General features: G+C 41.9%; 1 protein-coding gene across 1 annotated transcript in view; it reads right to left on the bottom strand.

Moving 5' to 3' along the window:
- The window catches only part of sntb1 (syntrophin, basic 1), a 38,649-nt gene that overhangs the window by 359 nt on the left and 17,992 nt on the right, over positions 1 to 20,298 (bottom strand). The window contains exons 3-8 of the mRNA XM_070967237.1: positions 17,922 to 18,039; positions 17,663 to 17,752; positions 14,441 to 14,577; positions 13,265 to 13,461; positions 5,358 to 5,587; positions 1 to 2,869 (exon numbers count right to left, since the gene is read on the bottom strand). The exon at positions 1 to 2,869 is cut by the window's left edge and continues 359 nt beyond it. Coding sequence (XP_070823338.1) covers positions 2,777 to 2,869; positions 5,358 to 5,587; positions 13,265 to 13,461; positions 14,441 to 14,577; positions 17,663 to 17,752; positions 17,922 to 18,039 — 865 coding nt within the window. The 3' untranslated portion in view covers positions 1 to 2,776. The remainder of the gene's footprint in view (positions 2,870 to 5,357; positions 5,588 to 13,264; positions 13,462 to 14,440; positions 14,578 to 17,662; positions 17,753 to 17,921; positions 18,040 to 20,298) is intronic.

The following is a 20,298-nucleotide window of genomic DNA, read 5'->3' as shown; positions in this document are numbered from 1 at the left end:
AAAAGTAGCCGCCATAGAAGTCACATTGTTGCTCTACACTCATCCGTTTGATCTCTATGATTCATTTCTTTCATGATCCAAACATTTTCTTCTCAGTCATCTGAAGGCACAAGGAAAAGACCCGGCAGCTGAGAGACAGTGCTGTGTACAGATCTGATCTGCTGCATAACATCCCAAAAATATAGTGACTTGCACTGGCTGCTGTAGGACTAAAGCAGGATTTAAGACTCCTATGATGGCTACCTTGCTATAATGAATGACAAATAATACTTGAACAGGTGACTGTTGCACCAGAAGAATACTAGAAATACTCATGACAGATGTTTGCTTAATGGACTTGAACGTGGGTGTCGTTCAGTTACTCAGGCAAACATGATCAGTTCTTCAGAGATTATCGAATGATTTGAGTTGGTAAATCAGCCTTATGATCCCAAACAGTTCACTTTCCATCCAGAAATAAAGACGGAAGGAATGAACAGCGTCTTCATGGCTGATCAGATTAGAGACCTTTAGAGGAATATTTCAGCATTTCAGGAAATACACATTTGCAGTCGTGCCAAGAGTTTGATGCACAAATCGATACAACTGCAATGTCTGTTAAATATAAGGCCATAGCCTGCAGATGGTTAGCTTAGCATAAACAATGGAAACAGGGAAACTGCTAACCTGGCTCTCTCAAAGGGTAAAAATAAAATCCACCTTCCAGAAGCTCTAATGCTCCAGACAGTTTCTTGCACAGGTTCGATGAGTCATTATGCTAACGTAGCTTCAGAAGCAGTTTACAAAATAAAATGAAAAAAGGTTTCAAGGTTAAAAATTAACTTGCCTATTAGCACAGCACTGATTAATCAAATGACATGGAGCGTGCTAATTAGTGAGCTCTAGAGGTGCCTGTAGGTGGATTTTGTTACCTCTGGACAGAGGCAGGCTAGCTGTTTCCCTCTGTGGCCAATCATTAAGCAAAGCTAACCGGCTGCTGTCTGGAGCTGCATTTGCACATAACACACCTATACTTGTTTTAAGTATACATTTGCATGCATATGATGGCTGCATCGTGTATCCTGCGCCTGTTTGGAGTGTTGATTGTGCACATCGTCATGAACGTTAACAGCAGGGGCAGTGTAGGGGGTGGTAGCAGATGCATGTTGCTAGAAAGCTGAGGATGACAGCAAGCCACTCTGCTGAACTGGCTGGCTCACTGTGTGTGTTGTGTGGCGACATTCAAAAATACTGGTGGTGTCTCTCATCATCAGTGTCTTGCACTGACATAGCAAGAGAAACACATTCATCATTGTCACAGCGTGTTTGATTTCGGGGTCTTGCATATCATCGACAATGGCACCACTGCCGACTTTCCTGCTGTGTTTAGTGTTTACATCATGCAAATCTAGTAGTCGAATGTGGTCTGAGATCACTGGTGTACCCTCTAGTGGTGTCCCCCACTAACGCATGTAGTACATAGGCTAGTGTGTGAACAATTCTGTTCATGATGCAGCGAGTTTACCAAACAAATGTATGGCTAAAAGCATGTATATCTCTAGCCGAACTCTCTGCAAAGACGCATCCTACACTGTCAGGATGTGTTTACCAAAGTATTCTGATTAAGACTTCATCATCTGGTTGGGGTTCAATTAGGGACATATTAATCATGTGCATCTTTATCTTTATCTTTATCTTTATCTTTATCTTTATCTTTATCTTTATCATAAACCTCCATGCATTATGTAATACTGCCATTTGTGTGGAAACTGAAGTCACATGTATCAGAAACACAACAGTAAATCCCATCTGGATTCCTGGAGTGGCAGACAAAATTGCAGTAACAAGCTATTTTACTTTTTCATAAGGTGGAGGTGAGTTTTTCCTGTTTTTCACTGAATAATAGTAACTGTAATTTAACTATGATTGCCAAAAGTTTGAATGGTTGATCATTTTATAATTCCTGTTAATTAATGCCTTTTCTTATTTGAAGACATTAGAAGTGACTTCAGATCACGGTCAGATCAGTCAAACACTGAAATACTTTTGACTTCCAGATGATCACCACATGCAACCTAGAGCCTTAAAAGAATACCTTGACATTTTGAATTTGATTCAGCTGTCACACTGTGGGAAACTGCGCGGACAATTGTGCCTCTCAGTTTCAATGATCAATGCTAACACAGCTAACAAGACATTTCAGGGACTGCTAACAAAGACAAATGCATAAAGTTTTTCCACAGTGTCAAGTGGTGAAGAAAAATGACCGAGCGAAACTCAGAATGTCCTTTCAGAACTAATGGTGAATAAATTATATAATTGGTAAATGGAAGGCAGTTTGCCATTACATTTTGATTCAGTTAAAAGTGAACTGATCTCAACCCTGCTGCACATGTCCAGTCCCTCCAAACGTGGACGTGACAGTAATGCCCAATCTGCTCCTTTAAATGTGTCCCTCTGCCTGTATTTTTCATCCCTCTGTTTCTAGTCCAGTCCATGTTTTCTTCTGTGGTTCTTCAGTAAACACTTCAGTCCACACAGCCCTTAATTTGGGGGGTTCATCCCAAAGAAATCTGTCCATCTCACTCAAGGCAACACCATTCTGGAATGGTTTGTCCAGTGTTTCTTCAACTTGGATTCAGAGACCCAAAAAAGGTCCAGATAGAGGCTACATTCACTCAGCTTGGGTCCCTGGCTGAAGGAGTTTGACAGGGTGTACTGCATGTGGGCTGCAGAGAGGTGGAAAAACAAGGTGGATTTCTGTTTTCAAAGGAGATGAAATGTCCCTTCAGAGCGGTCAGGCCACCAGGCCCAGGCGGGAGATCTTTGCAGAGAGGAAAGAGTGTAGGATGAAGACAATCGGCTTCGGACACGAGTGGAGGTCCAGTTGCTGGAGAAAGAAAGCAAAACAATGGCATTAAAGAGTAGAGCAGGACAGAATAATGCAAAACATTACCGGGGTTCAGAGGAGAAAATGTAATTAAAAGATGTGAGTATTCAAAGCAGATGGGATGACAGGGAGAGGAAGAGGCAGGGTGGGAAGGAAAAGAAAAATACTTTGTAAAGCACATAAAACCATAAAAATTTTCTCAATACTAACTACACAGTCAACACAGCTCCCCATGAGGAAAGTATTAGACAGACCAAGCTGCAGCTAAGACGTGTACACACACAAACACCACATCACTGCGAACAAAGCTCTGTTCATAGCCTGAATCAACATAGGTGATTTCACTGCTACTATGACTCACATCCTGTTCCTTAGGCCTATAGGGAGATTTAACCTATAAATTCACACATAAACTTCTGTTCCGTTGGTCAGATTTAGTGCTGAGGAAGTTTCATGTCCAGCAAACCCAGGGCAATGAAACATGAGTAGGCCTGCGTGGCATTACTGGTTCACAAAACTGTGTGTTTCCGAAAGGTTTACAAGGTAGGATAGATGTTTTTTAGCCATGCTAGTGACAGAGTCAGCCAGTCTGCTAGTTGGTTCAGCAGAAATATTAAAACTATTGGATGGATTGGCATGAAATGCACAACAGATGGCCACAGGGTCCAAAGGATGTATAATGATGGCTGTGGTGATCCCCTGACGTTCCCTCTAATGCCACCAGCAGGTTGGTATTTGTCGTTCGGTAAATAGTTGTCAAGTGAAATGTCTCAAAAACTACTGGGTGGATTGCCATGAAATTTGGTAAAGCTACTCATGACCCCTCAGAATGACCTGTAACAACTTCACATCATCACCATCACCATCACTATCATTACATCAGAATTTGTCCTATATTTTCCAATATTTACCTGCAAATATATGACATTTGCATCAGCCTTGGCTGTGCTGTGTGTTTAGTGCTAATTACCAAGTAGCATGCTAACGTACTACACTAAGCTGGAGAAATATGACCAGCTCAACATCAGTAGATTTATTAGCTTTGTCATTCTGAGCATGTTAGCATGCTGACTCAAGCGTTTACTTGGCATTTAGTGCAAAGCGCCACTGTGCCAGAGTGCTCTCAATTTCTGTTTTCCAAGCCACAATCAATGGTTTGGCTTGGTCCAAGCTCCATAATCCATTTTCTGTATTGGGGAGATAAACTGTCAATTGCTGTGATAAAATTAGACATAGTCCCTGCCAACTAATGACAGTATACTCAACACTTTGAAAAAAAGCCAAGCTGATTCCACTTTCAAATGCTGAGCTAATGAGCCATCAGCCACATCCACAAGTGCCTTGGGATTTTTATAAAGCCTTGTCTATAGTGGTGTTGGGACTCAGAAATGCTACAGACACCAAAATCTGTTCTGCTATGGTAGCCAACAGAGGGTTTTTAAATCAAAGCTCCAAAGTCTTTGCTTATTTGCCTTCAGCATAATCTGAGCAGTCAAACATGAGTGTGCCTGACAGAAGTTTTATACGGGGCTGTATGTGGATTGTTACACAGACAGTTTGAGGGTAGATATAAAACATCTCAGTTTACAATTTCTGGATCCCGTAAGCCAAGAGAGTAAATATTTCAGTCCACTGTCACTTTATTTTCCAGTGTACAGTAAATCATAGCGCTATAGCTTTATGAATGATGAAATATCAATGTTGTTTTTCTCGGTAAAAACAGCTTGTACGAGTGCCAAGGGAAGGTAATAAAAGAGCTACCAGAGCTCATCCTCCTGACACCCCCATTGATATTCATATCAGTATTGTCAGATAAGATCCTAGAGGCTAAAAACTGAAACTTTTCAAACAGAAGTGATGAACACACTGGGCAGTGAGAGTGGTGCTGTTGGTTGTTTACAGGTATACACATCAATTGGTCCTGATTACTCCCTGAAACAAGAGCCAACTGGACCTCCACACAGTGAGCTGCTGACTGGTGTAAACAGATTAAAACTCTTACAGTGAGCGACAGGCTATTTTTTAAAGGAAACTCTGGAACACTCTTACCTGGTGAGACCTACATACTGTATGTGTGACGTTTATTTTATTTCAGCAGTTATTTTGTGATGAAGTGCTGCAATTTACTTTCTGTTGCACCACTTTCACTCTGTCTGTCTCTCGCCTGCTTGTACTCCTGCTTGTGTTTCGCTTCATCTCCCTCAAGGCCCACTGAAACCCCCTGAGAGTTGGTATGAACTTGTTCTATTTACTGCAAGTTGTACTGTACATGACAGCACAGTAAGCTTGTTATTGAACACAGTTTTTTCCCATCAGTGATGAATTTGAAAGCACAAATTAAAAAACAGTTATTAATAGTTTTCTAAAAGCTTAAAGAAGAACATTTTAACCAAGTTTGCTTTCCAAATGGTTTGGATTGTGTTAAAACTGAGCCCCTTGTTCCATTTTCTGTGTCTAAATAACACACTTTAAAAGAGAAAACACTCACAATCTCCCCCTCCTTCCCTCCAAAGTCAAGGAAGAGCATGCGGACTCCGTCGTCAGAGGACATCTTTAGTTTTTCATAGGGGTAGGAGAGGAGCACCCGAGGCCTAATAGGCGTGCAAGCTCCTCTCTCCTCCATGTTCTCCCTGTCTCCCAGCGTGGGGTCAGCCAGCACAGAGAAGCCCTGCTCATAGTGGATCACCAGCCGGCACTCCTGACCCTGGTATAGACAACCTGGAAGATCAAGCGATAGGATCATTTTTGATTCATTTTTCATCTGTTTTGAATGAATAACATGACAGTCAGAATTTGCATCATTAGCCTGGTACCTGTGTTATATAACAATAATAATAATGATAAATACAATTACATTAATTACAATACAGAGGTAAATCACTAATGTTTATGTAAGCAGCAGTACACTTTAAATGCACTTCAAAAACCCTTTCTCCTCCTTACTTTCAGTGAGGATATACATTTTCTGTTGTCTGATGTCTTAAGTGCCGGCTTGTATTAGAAGGGCAGGGCCATTTGGTGTGATTACTGTGTTATGTTGCTAGGTTGGTTTGTGCAAAGTCCTTTAAACGATGAACAACACTGACAGTTTCTTTTTCAGCTAATCAAACTGACACAGGCGATCGAGTGGTTAGAAAAGGTGCAAAAATCACATATGAAACAACCAAGTGCAGGTCCAAAGGCAAAACCATATTATGAGTATACTGTACTGTACTAGTGCTTCCAGTTAACTCAGTTTATTACGGTTTGATTATATATTAACTATCATGATGTCATTCTTGCCTATATTTCCCCCATTCTAACTGTTGAAACTACTAACAATTACATCAATCAGGGCAGAGTAAACATTGGAGAAACCCTGTCTGTAATATTGAACTAGCAACTCAGTACTGATTCATGCCCTCCTTATTAAAACACATTGTACAGTTCTATCATGTCGTGCATTGTGACAGCTGTTTTCCCGTTACTACGTTCGTTCTCTATCAAAGCGAGCCTGACTCTGTTCTAACTCGTGTGTCTATTACACATTATGGTTTGCCACATTTCAGTGACAGACTGCTCCAACCCATTGAAAGCCCGATGTAATTTATCTGCTGTACAACATTTCTCATCACTTTCTTTCCTACCCACTCCCCTCCCTCTTCACTGCGTGTGTCTGGCTGAAAGCTGAGTGCACTATCTTTATCTGCTCTTCCAATTTAGGCATCACTTTCCTCCGCTGTAATGACAAACCTGACTCGTCTCCACACAGTGTGATCTAGCTGCGTTTAGTCTTATTTTTCAGTGCCTTGACAGCAGAGCCCCCCCCCCCCCCCCAGCAGACATGAAGGCTGCATGCTGAAAACTTCATTTACAGCACAAGCTCCTCTCTCTGGACGACATCTGATCTACCGAGCGGCGTGTTTGTGTGACACAGGGAGCGAGAAGAGAGTTGTTAACTCCCCATTGTTTGCTGACAGCCAGAGCGGGATGTGTGTGCAGGGAGGGGAGAGTGTGTTTGCATGTGAGTACATATGACAGTGAGAGTGTGTGTGTCTCACTGTCTCTATGTTGGTGTGTGCATATGTGAAAGACACATGGAGATGCACAGAGCATATGAGTTTGTGTCTTCCCTCTCTGTAGGCTTCAGAATGCCTATGCATATGTGTGTGTACATATATGTAGAGTGTGTGTGTGTGTGTGTGTGTGTGTGTGTGTGTGTGTGTGTGTGTGTGTGTGTGTGTGTGTGTGTGTGTGTGTGTGTGTGTTATCGCTCACTGTGGCCTGCTTCAGCCTCTTCTGTCCGACTGTCAACAGGCCGATTTTCTGATTACTTAAACATGTCACCAGTCAAACCTCTCTAATCACCAATACACACCTAAACCCCCTCCTTGTTTGGCTCTAAAGGTGACTGTGAAACCAAGGTTGGCACATGTGTACACAGCAACACAAACGCAGTTCGCAAATAATTCTTGTGAGTTAAGCTGCACAGAGTCACAGAGGGTGCACAGCAATGTAATCCAGTCACAGAAGCGCCTGTTCTTTTTAAAGTTTCTGGCACCTCATCGTGTTCTACACTTTTTAAACATTCAGAAAAACCTTACAGCTTTTTCTCACTACGGTTCAGCAGTGAGAAAAAATAATGAAAACACTCCAAGAGGCAGCTCTCTGATATAACTTATTCACAATTACAAACACTGCTACAAGGGTGGCTGACTGCCATTTAGCAGCAGTTAGCTGTAAAAGAGGCACTTTAATAAGGGAGTTTACAAAGCAACATGAGACGACCAACATGGAGTCAAAGTGCAGATTTATTCATTATGTCAGGCAGTGCAGTCTCAAAAACTCTGAATGGAGCGCTGAGCACTAAGAGCCCTGGTATATTCAAGCAGTCTGAGGTAACAAGAGGCAAAAGAGGCAATATTGTATTACTCAAACAACACTCACATTACAGTTTTGTTGGCAGCATGGCGCATTGTATCAAAGGTCATTATTTCTGAGTTTGTCCGGGGTGACGCAGAAGTTGCAGAACTTCTGGTTGCCTGCAGCCAACCTCCATATGGCCAGCTGTTGTCACTGATGTCTCTGTCTCTCTTTGGTCTACTTGCTCCACTAAAACTAACACTGGTGATCCTGGATAACCGCTGTCATGAAGCTGGTTGTCATCTGTCTCTGTTGACACTAGAGGCGGGATGTTAAATGCTACGTTACAAATAATCAAAACCATGAATGAAGTATTGAGATGAGATAAAACAGTCAGGTGGTCTGCGACAAAGTGAAATGTCGACAATATAATCACATAACTAGAACATAATAAGAAGCTTTAGATAATAATTAATGATTTAATAATAGTAATCTGAAAATTATTTCCAAATATTGAAAGTCAGACTAAGGCTAAGCCCCCTCCCTCGGACTGAAGATTTCACCCTGGCCTTATTTCTGCAAGCACAATCCTTGTTAATGCTCAGATTTTCTGAGACCTCCCACACAGAGCAGAGCCTTTTCCGCCACATCTCACCGTCTAACTGTTTTCTATAAAAGGTCAAAGTGTCTCTGACTGGACTTAATTTCTCAAACACAGATAACATTGCTTTGAAAGAATACTAATAATTACCTTGCGACCTTTGATAATCCATTTTTGTCTCAGTGCTTGCAATGCTGATGTAGTATCCTTGAAGGTTCTTTTCCTTTTTAGTGAAGTGTCCACCTAATTTTGTCCAACCTCCCTTTATGTGTGTGAACAGGAAAATGACCTGCAACACAATGTCTGTGTGGTTTTGCACTGTATAAATAATCTACTTTCATATCGAGCTTTTCACATATTTTTAGACAGTGACACCACAGAGGCCGTGTTGGCCTCCTTCACATTGTTCAGGTGTGGTGTTGAGGCACCTAGAGCAGAGCAGTATGCTGCTGTAATTTCTCCTCTCTTTATCAACTGTGAATCACACTGAAACAACAAAGGTGTCGTGATTAAAACTTCAGGAAATAATACTGATAAGAAGGACACTGCGCACACACACCCAGTCAAATATAAAATGTAATATCCCTGGAACCATGAAGACACTCCATTCATGATGAAAAATGAGTCTCATAATGCGTAATATCAGTCTAATGATGTATAAACAATCGAGCAGGACAAACGTCTCCCTAATGGTGTAACAGTTAGAAATGGGGCAGAGCGTCGGGGTCTTTGTTGTGTTCAGGAGTGAAAATTAGACCTGTAACTCTACTCTTCTACCTGAGAGCCTTGATCTGTGGAGCAAGCAGGGTTTCCCACCAGAATACACATGTACACACACACACACACACACACACACACACACACACACACACACACACACACACACACACACACACACACACACACACACACACACACACACACACACACACACACACACACACACACACAAAGAGAAAGGGGCTTTTCAGGCAGCAACAAAAGCCCTTCTTTCTGCTTGACGGTGAGTGGAAAAGGCAGGAGGGGCAGAGAGTGATAACACTGAGAGACAGAGAGAGGAATTGAATGAATGAGGGACAGAGAGAGAGAAAGTGAGACTCAGGACAAGTGGAAAGGCTAAAAGGTCATTACAGGACGGAAACTCTGTTTTCACTGTCATTTCTTTTCAACTGGCAACAGACATCAGCAGCAGGTAAAGCACTTGATATTTTGAAAATGCGTCCCACTGCGCTGAACTTCAAGTGTCTCAGCAGGTTACCAGGTTAATAATCCACAATCACTGAGGTAGAATTGCTTTTTTAAAGTCATTAAGCTGTTTATCTGCTCATTACGGGGACCCAGCCGACCTCTAAGACAATTTAACAAGTTTTACAGCTGTCACCTTTGACAAGAGTATTAACGAGAAGGCTGAGGTTGCGCATGGAGAGGAGGGATTACTAACTTTTAATGGATGAATCAGGATGGATGAAGCTGGCCATAAAATAATGTTTTGAATCTGTGGTTCAATGTCAACATAAAATTCATTTAGTAGCTGTTCAGGAATCCATTTAATGTAGTTTTTCATAAAGAAGAAGATGCTTCACACCATGCTTCCCGTGACATTAATTCCTCTGCATGTGACCCATCCTGGTCGTCTTTCCTCTGCGGCAGACCAGGAGTAGTGGGCCTGGGTGCCAGCTGACATCCGACAGTGGCACCCGGGGGCCCAACTCTCTTTGTCACCATTGGTCAGGTGGTGATCTTCTTGCATGTTTTTAGTGGGGGTATACTATGGAGGATACCCCAGGTGAGCACAGGGAGGACATGCAAACCACCAGCGCCCACAGCGGGATTTGAACCGGGGACCTTCTAGCTGCGAGGTGACAGTGTTACCACCAACAGTGCCGCAGACAGTGCCACCTGACTGTCAATACAGTCACAAGCCCTGTAATACTGCAACCAACTTGCTAGAAAGCATATTTTGTCGCTTTTGGATGGTGCTAGGCTAACTGCCCCGCCCCTCCATTTCAAGTACTTTCTGACAGCTAAGGTGCAGTGACTAAGCTCAGGTAACCAACAGCTGGCTGAAGCTTCATATTTAGCACACAGACACGAGAGTGGAATCCATCTTGAATTCATGTTTATTTCCCAAAATTTCTGCTTCCTTAAGGTGCACAAAAAAAGACAAATTAAAGTATGAACATCTGCTATACCATGATCAACTGGCACACTCCATCTGCTGATGAATATTATGTGGTATGATCAAAAGCTCTGGAACACCTACTAAATGGACCCTCTGGTGAGATTGTTTTCTCAACCTATGTTATGAATGTTTTAAAAGAGAGCGGATATGCGGTAGACGTAAGCAGCGTTTAACACAGACGCTGTGACTACCTGATATGATATCCTGCTAATAACCTGGAATATCAATATAACCTTAGAATTTTAAGTCACCTTGGACACCATAATATCAGAAATGACAGCAGGCCAAGTGTCTGTGAAATTTGATTTCAGAGCTGAACAAATTACTTTCCCCTTTAAAATCCCTCTAAGAATGGCCTGCTGCCCAGTGAGTGATAGTTGATCTGTCTTCAAAGCAAATGTTTATCACGAGCCTTGACAGTGAATAAACCATCACAATGATTTATCCGAATGGTACACAGATGAAAAGCTGACAAGGTCAGTGCAACGACTCCTCAGGTGGCAACTGCGGAAAAATGAGCGAATGCGCTTTGTATGCATTGTCACACTCCTTCTCAGGGAGGTGTAAATTACTGTTCTATTTCAATAACAAGAAATTGAGGGCTTGGTGCTATCCTCATTCTGCTTCAGAAAAGTTATGGCATCCAAAAATGCAATAGTGAGCATTAAATATTCAAAACCATTCAGATTTTTCCCCATTCTTCTGGCCTGTGGTGTCACTGTCACAAATCAGTGTTGCAGTATAAAATTAAAGCTGCTGTAACTGCATTTTCAGACATGGTAAGGCCACGACTCGTCGGTCTCGGTTTGTTACAAACATCCATGTCTTCATCAGGATGTGTTATGATCACTTTGGTGAACCCCTGCCATTTCATCTACTGTAGTGTTGTCATCAGGGATGCCAGCTCTCATGCACTGACTATGAGACTCATGCAAAATTAAATCTAGTAATAACCTAACCTAACAGGCTAATTTTACATTTTTAGTTGCCAACAATCTCTTTAAGGCTGGCTGAATACATCTCACACCAAGTCAGAGGAATACCTCAAAGCCACTTACTCATGAAAAAAACATAATTATGTATGTCGAAAAGGTTTTTTCTGCACACAGGACAAAATCTGAACGTCAGGCTTTTTTTTTTCCAGAGCCAAAAGCAGCCAATTGGCAAAGGTAATTGACTTGGTTTTGGCTGCTGAGCTCTTTAAACAAACATCCTGGGGGTCGAAGAGTGCGTTGGGTACAGAAGGCCTACTCATAAAATGCCACACTAAGTTGGTCATCATCAGGTCAAAACAAAAATTTGTACAAGACACTGCTTTATGACTTAACACCTGTAAACCTAATTCCCATCGGCCTGTGCTGTCCTTTGTGTTTAGCATTAGCATTATATCACACTGAGGCTGTTTGCTGGCAAAAAGCTCTGAAAACCAACTGTGTGCTAACTCACCGGAAGCAAATGACAGCGCAAAAGTTAGCACAAATCAGCAAAGCTCTTTCCACATAAGTGTAACATAAGGTAACTTAAAAAGTGATAGTGTTAACGTCTTATTCTTGCTCCCCCTGGTGGCCAAAAGAAAAAGATTAATGAATATAGAAAGGCCCTTTACACCTGCAAAGGTGTTTGAACTTATCCTGGCTGACTGGACCTCTGCTCATACTGAAGGTGAGCAGGGTAAACACACCAATAAGAACGATAAGCTGCTGGATTTAAGCTACAGCAAGTCGATACCGAGCAGCTTGCTTCAGTCTAGACAGCGTTTTGTCATGGGATTAAATAAGATGTCCTTTAACACTCACATTTCCTTGCTAGGTACCATGACCTACAAAATCTGATTTTTATCAAACATCTTGGAGTGTTAAATTTAAATCGGACACTGAAGACGTGAATCGAGCCTTGCTACGCTAATCACAGCGTAACATTTACACCTGGATCAGTGGTTACACACACTACTTAGCAGAGTTTTAACAAGAATTTGGAGGCGGTAAATGATGTGGAAACAACACCGACAACAAGGAAGGAGTGTTGGGGTCGTGTATCACTTGCTGCTAGATGCACGCTGTTCCATGTAAGAGTGGAGTCTGAAGTGAAACTTAATTTGTCATGGTGTTATCATGGATGGAGAGAGGAGGGAGCCCCAGGGGAGAACTGCAGTTCCCAGGACATTTTGTGCTTGGAGAGAGAGGGAGGCAAAGATATGGGGGGGTTTCTGCTGGAATTCCCTGGACAGCCAATACCTAATGCCAAATAGTGCGTGCGCGCACACACACACACACACACACACACACACACACACACACACACACACACACACACACACACACACACACACACACACACTAGAATAGCATTCCTTTCTATAAATAGCAAGTGCTTTGTCTACATCTTCCATATGGCTGCCAAAGTATATCACAAACCCTCTTCTATCTCAGCGTATGAGTGGACATGGGAGCCTGTATGGGTGTATGTATACATTTCGCTTCTTGCACTGGATTTAGACTTTATTTTAGGCTTGCAAGACCTCAGGCAGGACTTACCCTTGCAGCCTCTTAAATCTCTGTGGATATGTTTTGCTGCAGCATGCCTGAACACATCTGAGGAAGAATCCTAGAATCCAGCACAGTGACCTGTGCTGCTCACTCCACTCCATCCACAGCATGTTTGTGCAAAGTGCTGTCTCCGTTAAAAGCATCTAAGTATGTGTGCCTCTTTCTCCATTTTCTCCAAGGTACTTTGAGTTACTGAAGTGAGTGTTTATGTGTTATGTACTCACTCGTAGAGACTTCTTTGATCATCTCAGTTGAGGCGTGACATCCGTTGACTATGTGTCTGGTCCACAGGGACAGATCCTTGGTGGTCTCAGCCCGGAACAGGTGAGTCTCGATGCCGAGTCGTGTGCCAGTCCGAGTGGCAAAGAACAGCTCCGTGCCAGAGTGAGGGGACCCTCGGTCGGGGCCAGAATGTACCAGACTAGATAAATACATACACACATCCTGTCATGATAAAGCACCATGCTCTGAACAAAATTTCATGAAAACTGAGGGTCAAAACTGTTAACAAGGAGCAGATATGCTGTTTATTGATTCAACAAAGGCAATGCACAAAAGACATATCAAAGCTGTGTAAAAGTGACTTGAAAAGCAACAAGACGAAAGCTCCCACATCACTCCTATTTGTTACCTACTGCATTACTGCACTGAATTGTAAAATGTACGCACTATATGCTGTCGCTCTCTAAAGGACTCCCACAGTAGAATGATTAAAGCATGTCATGTAAACTATGTTTTTTTTAGCTTAGTACAGACATTTATGATGACCTCAGGATGAATTGTGATAACTTTGCTGATATTCTGGGCCACCAATAGATATTTATGCAATATTTAATACAAAACTATAGTGTGATGTTGGTATTCAACCCAAAGCATCACTGTGGCTGAGTGCAGCCTCAAAGAGCTGCTCTTACTCTAGTTGTTAAAAATCTCACAATACAATACCTCATATTTGATTAAAATCACAGCTGTGCTGTGCTACACCTGACAGTGATGGCCAAAGGTCCACAGCAACACTAACAGCTTTGTGAAGCTGTGAAGCTCATTATAAAGAAAATCTAATTGGAAGATGGATAAAGGTTGAAGTTTATAGTTCGCTTTTGATCATTCTCCTTGAGAAGTTGTAGCAAAGTCATAACAAAAATGGTGGGGGTTGGTAAGGAAGTGGTTGTCATGCGAACATGCTTTAGTGGGTAATGTTTACCATAATCAGCATTTTAATTTATCATGTTCAGATGCTTTGCAACTATCAAAGCAGTTCAAAGTGTCTAAAATGGGAGTCTATACATGTATATCACATTTAATACTGGTTTTAAAATCCTATTACTGTGACAACACAGGAGTTAGTGCAAATATACTGCGTGTGTTTGTGATGTCTGTGCATATGGGGGTGGACCTACCGTGTTGCTAAAAGTGGATAAGTGTGTGCAGGGTTCTGCCAGGCCTCCTTGCCTCGTGGTAGACTGTCATACAGCAGCAGGTCTTTCTCTGTCACCACCATCAGCACCGGCTTCCAGCTCTGCTTCTCGCTCTCTGTCTGCAGCACAAACAGATAAACAACGAAACATGGGAGGTGTTTGTAATGCAGACCAAAAAGTATTGAGAATTCATGATTAGAACAATATCAACAGACCTTCATGGAGCTGTAAAAGTTTAGTTAATAAATTAACTGAAAAACTTGAAAATTAAGATTCTAATCTATTTCTGTCAATCAGAGAAGCAATTAATCAATCCTAATCAAGGTTGCTCATGTTGAATTACAATCAAGCACAACCTTGATTAAGCTGATACTGCAGGATTTGGTGTACCTCTACCCTCTTAAATTTGTCACAGATACTGAAATTGTCCTCAGGTTTTTAGATGAAAGCAGGTATTTAATCAGCAAAATCAACGGCTGTGTGCCAGTCAGCTGCTTTATGGGGCGAATGTTGTGTCAGGGAGAGGAACAGTGTGTGTGTTTAAAATGTAAAAGACTCAGTGTGTACTCAGCACTGAGTGTTGCCCAGTCATCACCTCTCAACTTAATCCAAGACTGGGTATGCAAACATTGTTTTTCCCTTTCACTTACTGTCTACTTCAACTCTTTCCATCTGTCTCTCTGTCATATATCACTCCTAAATGATCCAACAGTGATCTAATTTGAGCCGTTACAAAGCTGTTCTGCTTTTCACTGGAAATGTGTATATTCACTATACTTAAAAATGTGCCTAATGGGGAATTAGGTGAAAATAAAGGTGGCTGGAGTGTAGGTGCAGCTACACTTTCTACCTATTTGCTGTGCTGTGTCCTCTTGCCCAGCCATCCCTCCTAATGAGCAAACCCTTCGCTTTCCCTTCCGAACACACAGTTAATCTCTTAACTTAGAGTGCGCACGCACGCACGCACGCACGCACGCACGCACGCACGCACGCACGCACGCACGCACGCACGCACGCACGCACGCACAAACACACACACACACACACACACACACACACACACACACACTCTGTATTTCATTTTACAATGCTCCATAACTATTCTCATTATGAAAGCTTATCTGCAGCCCTGCCATGGAATCCTAAGCTGCTCTTTGAAGTTCTGCCTCAGCCAATCATATTGTGGGATTTAGAGGGTCAAGGGTCAATCTTTTAACATAATGAGAATATGTTGCTAAGTAACAGTATTGTACTGCATTTGACGGATCAAATATTGGCAAATTCAGGAGGCCTAAATTAGACAGGTATGAATGTGTGTGTGTGAATGTGTTTGCACAGGTGTGTGCGTATGTGTGCGAAGCTTTAATCTGTGTATGTGTGTGTGTGCTTGGATGAATTTCAAAGATGTATGCATCAGTGTGTACAGAAGATATGCACAATATAAAAATATGCATGCAAATACAGATACCTGAGCACACACACCCATACACACATTGTTGCCGATGCACAATGGGAGACAGAAGCCAGGCAGGACAGAGCAGACAACACATGAGAGACGTAAAGTCACAGTAGTTGTCAGACTAAAGGTGTCGGTATTCTCCACAGCAGCTTTAACAGCTTCGAATCCCCCTCCCCCTCCAACTCTCTGACTGGGGGGGGGGCTGTGTTTGAGCATTTCTGCAACCTTCTGAAACTGGCAATCTGTCTTTCACACCCACATCACGTAGTCAGTCAGGAGCGCTTGAACTTCTCTCTCATCTTCTATTTTTCATTTGTTACACAATTACTTCTGTCACTTTTATTATGTTCAGACATTCACAACTCTATGACAACCTTAGAAGAAAGAATGTCTGAAAGCGTGCGCCGTTGTTCCCATGTCTAAAGGATATTGCGTCCCTCTCTTTCACCTCGCTTTCGAGTGTGGCTGTTCGGAACAGCTATAAACACTTGAATGGATGACGAACCAAGTAGATTATTTCAAGCATGCCATGGCCATTTCACACACTAAGACATATTTTAAGAGGAAACAAAACCTTAAAAATCCTGTAATAAGGGGTAAAACTCAAATTGGTTCTCACCAGGGCTGCAACTACTACAACAACTACTCGATATAATCGATGTAAACCAAAAATAATTGGCGACAAATTTCATGGATTAGTTGGGTCCATGTTATCATACACCGCACAAACTGTGGCAGCGTCTCCTAACATGGAGACAGTAAGGCAGCTGGTGCAGTGCCTTGTATAGTTCATGTGATTAATTACAGGAAATGATGCCGTGTGCTTCGTCTCTGGGGTTTGAGAAACGTCTGAGGTCGAGACTAACAATACAGCAGAGAAACACGTGATTACAGATTCCAAATTAAAAACGAGCATAACAAACAACAGAAATACCGTCTGTTTTCTGTCCATTTCGGGCACTTGATTATGTTAAGCTATTTTAAAGCTAATGCCTGATAAACTCAACTCCCCTGGTATAGATATTTTCAAGCAAACACTCGATAAAGCTAAGGCGCCTGAAAAAGCTTGATCCATCACAAAACAGAGATAAAACAGATGGGATGTATTCCTGTTAGTTATGTTAAAATGGACACAAACCTGCCAGAGATGGCGGCTTTAGCGAAAACACTAATTGGCTGAAATTAGGACATGGTGGGGTATAACGTAACTTAATGGAGTTTTTGGAATATTTCGCACCATTAGTCAGAGACAGTTTAAAGTGAGTCCTTCATTTCTTCTCAACACAAACTTGGCCAACGTCTGATCAAATATATATGAGTTACACTTTCCTTTTATTCTCAGTGCATGGCCGCATCCCTAATGTCCATTTATCTATCTTCATTTTTTTTCAGTGTAGTGGTCTTGTCTCTACTTACCTTGTTTGTAAGAGCATTGTACAATAAGATGAGGAATAGGTTTTGTTTTTTGAAATGCTGAAAATAATGAAATTTAGCTTTTTTCTTTTTATTATAATCAATATAATCATTTTAATAACTGACTAATCAAAATAACAATCAACAGATTAATCAAAACAGTCGTTAGTTGCAAACCTAGTTCTCACAAAGACAACAGCATACACATGCACATACACACCTACACAGCACAGCTACAAAATGATAACAAAGGAGAAGGAACCCTATTAAAAATGTGAGACATCGAGAAGTATGGGTGTCACGCACACACTCCCGCACACACACTGTCCTACCTTCCCTGCCAGCCATCCCAGGTGTCGTATCTCTTTGCTGCCAGCAACCCCCGTCCTGGCCGTGTTCTGGATGACCTCTGCCAGCGCCCGCTGAGGGGAAGTGACAGTTTTTAGGACAGATGATCATTCAGGATGCATTAGATTCAAAACAGCTCTCAAGACCTGAATCATTGCCACAGTATGTGATCATCTAAATATCTAACTCTAATGGTCACACAGATGGGAATTACCCTTAATATCAATGAAATCAAAGACAGACCTGTGCCAGGGTGGATGTGACAGAGTGCATGGAAGAGAACCAGGACAGGGCAGATGGCTGGTCTGGGCACCGCAGCACCACGGTGTGCCTGGCGTCAGGGGAGTGCAGCTCCAGTTGTCTGGAGGAGGAGATAGAGAAGTTGAAACAGCTTTAACCTCTCTGTTATCACTGGACGGGTTCTAAAACTTTTATAGTTCACAACCCTTGATGAATAAATTCCTTTTTGGATATTGAAAATATACTGCAAGCCTTATCAGGCAGACCCAGATTGACTTAATTCAATCTCAACTCATGGCTTTAGAAACCAAATGTTATCCATTTAGGGTTCAGCTTCAGCAGATGCTCGTTTGCCTCATCCACTTGAAAATGGGCACTCGGTCAGAACAATGAAATAAAGTGCATTGAAATTTGAGTTTATTCAAGTCAATTCAAAACACGAAACAGGCATTGCTCATGCATCCTCTGTGGGCCAGCTGACACAATGCTGTCTTCCACTAAATTTCCATAACTAATCTTCTTATATCGTATGGGAGTATTTCAGACCTCGAGACAAATGCATCTGTAGGATGCTTCTCAATCTCACTGAACAGCTCTTTGATTGTGTGCTCTGTGAACATGAATTTTAAAAAGGTACACGGTGCCTTTACAGCCTTTACAGTACATAAAGCAGTGCACTGTTGCTTCATATTGTAGCATCAATAAAGTTAGTGCTCATCTCTGTGGAGTTACACCAGGCAGTAATAATACTCTGAACAGGTACGCTGAAGGAAAGCTAAACTTGTCCTTTTGTGAGGAAGGAAAAAAAAGTCACAGTGACATTACAACTAACTTTGACATACAAACAATTAAGTATGGCTGACTCAGAGGTTTAGAGGACAAGGCCTGATAAACGATTCCTCTTGTGTGTGCTCATGCTGAGGTCTGACCATGTCAGGGGGGGTTGAGCAGTGAAAAGGCACAAAATAATACACCTGAAGCTTAAGTGGAATCATACTTGGTTCAAAATAATTTATGTTACTTTTGTGATTTATAAAAAAAACAATCACCATTTGTAGTGACTGAAAATCTCAAAGGCAAGGCAGAAAACAGAGATTTCATTCTGCATGTCTACATTGGACTGCTGTATAGTGAATAAAATGGGTAAACAGTACAGTGAGTTAAATTTGCTGCAGGATGCACCTGGGGCAATTTTCTGGGAGTACAGGTTCAGTTTCAACTCACAACATAAATGGAAATGCATTCTTGATCCGTTGAGCTCACCACCAACTCTAAAACAACCTCACATTTCTGTTAACAGCACTCTGCTGTCCAGGTGCTCCCAGTGGTTTAAAATAGAAACTACTCCAAAACCAGGGTGGTTTCAACTCTGCAAACATGCTTTCTTTGCAGCTTTCTTTATTCATACAGTGCACACTGGGGGCCTGGAAAAGCCCCAGTGAATGTGATGAATCTGCTCTTCCATCAAACCCTCAGAGGAGGGGGAGACAGTCTAGATCAGCTCCAGGTGTTTTCTGGGTTAAAAATACAACTGCTGCCTGTAAAAGGCAAGTTGATTAAGGACAGGCCAGGGGAGAGCAGAGGGGGAGGAAGGGGGGACTCCAGGGCCAGATGTTGTTTGGTGGAGGAGGATCCTTCAGGATGGTGTGTGTTTTAGCAACCTGACCTAGAGGAAGCCTTATCTGTCATTTTCTGGTCAAGACGTGCAGTGGCTTTGGCGGTAATGACACATCTCCTGCGTGCGCGACACAATGCATTAACACGGGGGATCACTGGGAGAGCAGCACATGGACTGGATGACCTGTAGATGGATTTATCGAATGGAATTATGTAAGTCTGGTCCCGCTTGAATGAAGATCAATCCCTCCTTTGATCAAAGGGTAGTTGTTCTCGCTGGATTATCACTACACATAAAATATAAATTCAAGCTTGACAGGTCTGTTCCAGCATACAGATGTGATTCATGCAGATTCTTTTTTCTAAATACTCATTAATGAACAGTTCCATAAAGGAAATGTCTTAATGGCAAAATATCAATTGAAAAGCAATCACACATGAAAATACTGTTGAAATACTGATGACTTTGATACTAAAACAAAACAAAACATTGGCCTATTGGAATAAAGCTATTAAACGAGCGTCACAGATGACCTTTGAGAAACAGAAACATGGTTTCATTTGACAATTAATCAATCTAATTGTTTGTTTTGGCAGCTGCTGCTTCTGCCTACATCCGGATGATGACTCAACGGAATAATTGTCGCAGCAAACACACTCTTCGATCAGAGCTGTTTTTGGGAAGTCTTAGCAAAGCATATTTCAAGTCATGGTTCATGGAAATTCTTTCTAGCCCTAATGATGTGAATATTTAGCATGAATA

The sequence above is a fragment of the Chaetodon trifascialis genome, chromosome 7 (assembly GCF_039877785.1).
Source record: "Chaetodon trifascialis isolate fChaTrf1 chromosome 7, fChaTrf1.hap1, whole genome shotgun sequence".
NCBI lineage: Eukaryota > Metazoa > Chordata > Actinopteri > Chaetodontiformes > Chaetodontidae > Chaetodon > Chaetodon trifascialis.
This window is presented reverse-complemented; position numbering and strand designations above follow the sequence as displayed.